We start from the raw sequence: 5,374 nt of genomic DNA, 5'->3' as shown, positions 1-5,374 counted from the left end.
CGGATCGAAATTTTGGCCATATCCGATCCGATCCGATCCGCGGACACCCCTAGTTTTGACACCCCTACATTGAATATGCTCCATAGCAAAAAAAAAAAAAATTAAATAAACACTAAATTAGTTATCATAATAATAAATACCAAAATCAGTCATTATTTTTTGTTTTAATATATATTTTTTATTTTATAAAAAATATATTTTATACTAATAATTAATTTTAATTATATCTCGTATGATTATAATAATAAATTATGAAAATAATAAAAAATTATAATAAAATAATTATATCTTTTGAACACTAAAGATTAACAATTAAATATATTTTTATGTTTTATTTATAGTTTAATTATAAATACAATTAAATTAAATTATTTATAAAAATTGATTATAAATATAATCATAAATTACGCTGTATTTTTATACAAAAAGCTAATCTTTGTATCCATGTCTTATGGTTGATTTTTATATATGAAGTCAAATACCCATTCATATACATCGCATACCTTCCTCCTATAACATCCAACTAGCAGTGAAAGGAACATTCACATAAAACTTCCAATCTTATAATAAACCACTCAAGTCTCTCAGAACGTAACTTGTTTATTATTTTTGCTGCAGTACTTTTTTCAACGTCAAAAGAAGCATACATCACCAAACATAGTTATAAACTTATAATAAAATGTAACTGAAAAAGAATAATATTATTAGTTCCAAGTAGCGAATCAAAACCAGGGAACAGTGGAACAAAAAAGTCATAACAAATAATAAAATCAAGTTGACATATCAACTAGCAAATATGATCTTCCTTAATATATATATATATATATATATATATATATATATATATATACTTTGAAAAGAAGGACCATCAAAGTTTCCAACATGAAGATAACTTTTCATGTAATGTATGCCATTCTAGTTTTTTCATCAACACTTGCACAAATTTCAGCACAGAAAGAAGCAGAATCACTGGTGAGATGGATGAAAAGTTTGAACTCTCCCATGTTGTCTTCATGGAACATCACAAATAACAAGACAAGTCCATGCAACTGGAAAGGAATCAAGTGTAACAATGGTGGAAGTGTTGTTGAGATAAAGCTTCCAAATTCAGGCCTTGATGGAACCCTCAACAGGTTTGATTTCTCTTCTTTTCCTAATCTCACTACACTCAATCTCACCATGAACAACCTTGTTGGAAAAATCCCATCTGAGATAGGAAATTTAACAAAATTGCAAGTTCTTGATCTTAGTAGCAACAATTTCACATATCAAATGCCACCAAAAATAGGTAACCTCTTAGAGCTACAAGTTCTAATCCTATCAAACAATTCACTGTTGCAACAAATTCCATATCAACTTAGCAATCTACAGAATTTAAGAATTCTTGAACTAGGTGGTAACTATTTAAGCAATCCTGACCCAAAATTCAAGGGCATGACATCCCTAACAGACCTTAACCTCACATATAATTCTCTCACAGAATTTCCACCATTTGTTCTTAAATGTCCAAAGCTTGTGTCTCTTGTTCTTTCAGTGAATACTATTGGGAAAGTTCCAATTCAATTGTTCAACAGTCTCAAGAACCTAACAACCCTTGACCTTACACAAATCCAATTAGAGGGTCCAATTCCAACAGATATTAAGAATCTTTCAAAGCTTAAACACCTTGGTCTTGGACTCAACCAGCTAAATGGTACAATTCCAAAGGAGATAGGTCTATTATCATCACTTGAGATTCTTGAACTGCATGAAAATTCCTTCCAAGGACCAATACCATCCACAATTGGAAATCTCACAATGCTTCAGAGACTTGATCTTCACAGCTCAGGGATAAATTCTAGCATCCCAGATGAAATAGGCTTCTGCACAAACCTTACTTTTATCGATATGTCGGGAAATAACCTCACAGGTTCCTTACCTCTTTCAATGGCTTCACTAACAAGAATCAAAGAGATGGGAATATCTGCTAACTATCTATCTGGAGAACTTCATCCGTCTCTTCTTTCCAATTGGACAGAAATCAGTTCCTTGCAACTCCAAATGAATTATTTGTCAGGAAAACTTCATCCTGAGCTTGGTTTGCTTCAAAATCTTACTCTCTTGTACCTATACTCGAACCGGTTTTCTGGACCAATTCCACCAGAAATTGGAAACTTATCAAGCATAGAAGATCTTGAACTTTCCGACAACAATTTCAATGGTTCTATACCATCAACCATTGGAAAGTTGCAGAGCCTCACCCAGCTAACACTGGCCACAAACCAACTCAGTGGAATCCTTCCTCCTGAAATAGGTGATTTGGAAAGTCTTCAATCCCTTGACCTGAGTGGAAACAACCTTGCAGGGTCTTTGCCATCATCAATAGTTCGTTTGGAAAACCTCAATCTCCTTTATCTTCACAACAACAATTTCTCAGGAAGCATTCCACAAGATTTTGCACCTTCTTTCTTAACCAATTTGACCTTTTCCAACAATAGTTTCTCCGGGAAGCTACCTTCGGGAGTATGCAGGGGAGGGAACCTTATCTACTTAGCTGCCAATCAGAACAATCTAGAAGGTCCAATCCCAGAAAGCCTGAGAAACTGCACTGGACTAATCAGAGTTCGTCTTGAGAAGAACTCTCTTAGTGGAGATATCACGAATGCATTCGGCATATACCCGAATCTGAACTTCATTGATTTAGGACAAAATCAGCTTACTGGTTCATTGACAAATAACTGGGGAGAGTGCAAAAGTCTCTCAAGCTTTAGCATATCTTCCAATAAGATTCAAGGGAACATCCCTCCTGAGCTTGGAAGTTTGCCAAAGCTGCAAAGTCTTGATCTCTCAAACAACAATCTAACAGGAAGCATCCCAGTGAAGCTCTTCAGTCCATCTTCCCAGCTGCTTAAACTAAACATGAGCAACAATAATCTCTCGGGTCAGTTACCGACCAGCATTGGAGCACTTTCACAGCTGCAATTTCTGGATTTATCAGCAAACAGTATGAGAGGGTCAATTCCAAAAGAACTCGGAAACTGCAGAAAGCTTATATCACTGAAGCTGAGTATGAACCAGTTAGATGGCAATATGCCGATTGAGCTTGGGAATTTAGTGGAGTTGCAGCCTCTGTTGGATCTCAGCCATAACTCACTAAGTGGACAGATAATCACACAGCTAGGAAATCTGATAGCCTTGGAAATTTTGAACCTTTCCCATAATCAGCTTTCTGGGACAGTTCCTTCTGCTTTGGAAGGACTAATAAGCCTTCAGTCAGTGGATATTTCTTATAACAAACTTGTAGGTCCCCTCCCGGACCTAGCCGCTTTTCAAAATGCTTCGTCCGAAGCTCTAGCCGGCAATGCAGGTTTGTGTGCTGGTATTGCTAGCAATAGCAAAGCAAATTTGAATCCTTGTGTTGGAAGCAAAAGCAGCAAATCAAATAAACATAAGGTGATCATTGCAGTAGTCATTCCACTTGCTGTTCTATTCATTTTATTAGTTTCCCTTGGAGTCTTCACCCTGCTGCGCTACAAGAGAGTCGATCAAGAAGAAGAGGACAAGAGTGAAGATGGAAAGGACTCACTCTTTGTATGGAATCACAGGAGCATAGTAGAGTTTAAGGACATACGCAAGGCGACTGAGAATTTTGGTGACAAGTACTGCATAGGCATAGGAGGACAGGGCAGTGTATACAAAGCAGTGCTTCCAACAGGTGACATCTTCGCAGTGAAGTGTCTCCACCAAATTGAGGATATAGACTTCTCCGGACACCAGACAAAGAATTTCATGTCTGAAGTTCATGCCTTAACCAATATTCGCCACCGAAACATTGTAACAATGTGTGGTTTTAGTTACTCAGACGGGTCTATATTTTTCATATATGAGCATGTGGAGAGAGGATCTTTGCAGAAGCTGTTGCAGGATGACGAGGAGGCGAAGATGTTGACCTGGAATATCAGGCTGCAGATAATAAAAGGACTTGCAAATGCATTGTCTTACTTGCACCATGATTGCAAGCCCAGCATTGTTCACAGAGACATAACAGGGAACAATATTCTCTTGGACATTGATTATGAGCCTAAACTATCTGATTTTGGGACAGCAAGGTTGCTGAAAGAAGAAGAATCAAATTGGACAGCTCCTGCCGGATCATACGGCTATATAGCACCAGGTAACTTGTTCAAAATTTAGTCCATAATTTCCATTTTTCTACCATGTATTAAAGTAACATTATCATAGCTTTTAAATATTTAATTTTCATAATTTGTTTCTACTAATATGTTGTGGCCCTTTTAATGTTCTTGCAGAGCTTGCATTTACCATGAAAGTGACCGAAAAATGTGATGTATATAGTTTCGGAATTGTTGCACTAGAGATTTTGGCAGGGAAGTACCCTCATGAACTACTTTCGTGTCTAGAATCTGGGGGATTTGATCAACACCTTGTGGATTTTTTAGATAAGAGAATTGATCCTCCAACAAGAAATTCTGTTCAACTCCTGGTATTGGTGGCAAGGATGATTCTAAAATGTGTTGATAAAGATCCTATGGCAAGACCCACCATGCACCAAGTATGCCAAGAGTTTTCTTCATCTTCTGATTACTCATCCTCTAACCCGTTGAGTATGATCAAATTGAAAAATTTAATAGACATGTAATAAAAAACATTGTTCAACTCTCTTTTTCCTAAGTGCTGGTTTGTATAGAGTAACCTCTGTCTTTTTATTATTATCTTTCCTTTTGCATTGTATAACTGATTTATTCAATAGTGTATAGTTACAAGACAATTTATGGTGCAACCAAAATACTGCAAAAATAAGAATAAACACAAAATAAGAAATTTTTTAATTGAAGTTGATTTTTAAAATCAGTTTGCTGTGAGCTGACCTACTTACCTAGCCAACAATATCTCTTTGGTAATGAATATGTGAAACTTTATGGCCAAAAATGAATACAAGAGAATGTTTTTGGTGGGGAAAGAATAATCTAGTCCTTTACAGACCAAGTAAAAATATTTTTAATGTGTGCCTTAGATTGAATCTGTATATAAATTATCCATGATGTTACATGTGACTCAGGCTCAATTTGGGAAAATAACTTAATTAAGCTACTTTTAAAAAAATAACTTAACTAATAAATGACTATATTAAAAGTAACTTATAAATAAGTTATTTTGTGTTTGAATTTTTAGTTTTAAAAGTGTTTATTTTATAAAAATGTGATAAAAAGTAATAGTATTATGAGAGAAGTCATTTTTTTTAACTTCTCTATAAGCTCCTAAATAGCTTCTTAAAAAGTTACAATTTAGTTTTGAAAATTGTATCAGACATTAATACTACTACTTTTCACAAGTCAAAAGCTCAAAAAAATTACTTTTAAAATTTCCCAAAGGA

The 5,374-nt window shown here is 35.1% G+C and overlaps 1 protein-coding gene across 2 annotated transcripts; it reads left to right on the top strand.

Moving 5' to 3' along the window:
• Nucleotides 1-849: 849 nt before the first annotated feature.
• On the top strand, nucleotides 850-4,768 carry LOC112758766 (uncharacterized). Of its 2 annotated transcripts, XM_025807510.3 has the most exons (3): nucleotides 850-1,133; nucleotides 1,535-4,153; nucleotides 4,290-4,768. In XM_025807510.3, exons 1-3 carry the CDS (start codon nucleotides 1,118-1,120, stop codon nucleotides 4,637-4,639), a joined length of 2,985 nt encoding a protein of 994 aa, XP_025663295.1. In that variant the 5' UTR covers nucleotides 850-1,117; the 3' UTR covers nucleotides 4,640-4,768. The 2 variants fall into 2 exon arrangements, with proteins under 2 accessions (XP_025663295.1, XP_025663294.1); XM_025807509.3 differs by having other exon boundaries at nucleotides 850-4,153.
• The last annotated feature ends 606 nt before the right edge of the window (nucleotides 4,769-5,374 follow it).

Source organism: Arachis hypogaea, chromosome 16 (assembly GCF_003086295.3).
Source record: "Arachis hypogaea cultivar Tifrunner chromosome 16, arahy.Tifrunner.gnm2.J5K5, whole genome shotgun sequence".
NCBI lineage: Eukaryota > Viridiplantae > Streptophyta > Magnoliopsida > Fabales > Fabaceae > Arachis > Arachis hypogaea.
This window is presented reverse-complemented; position numbering and strand designations above follow the sequence as displayed.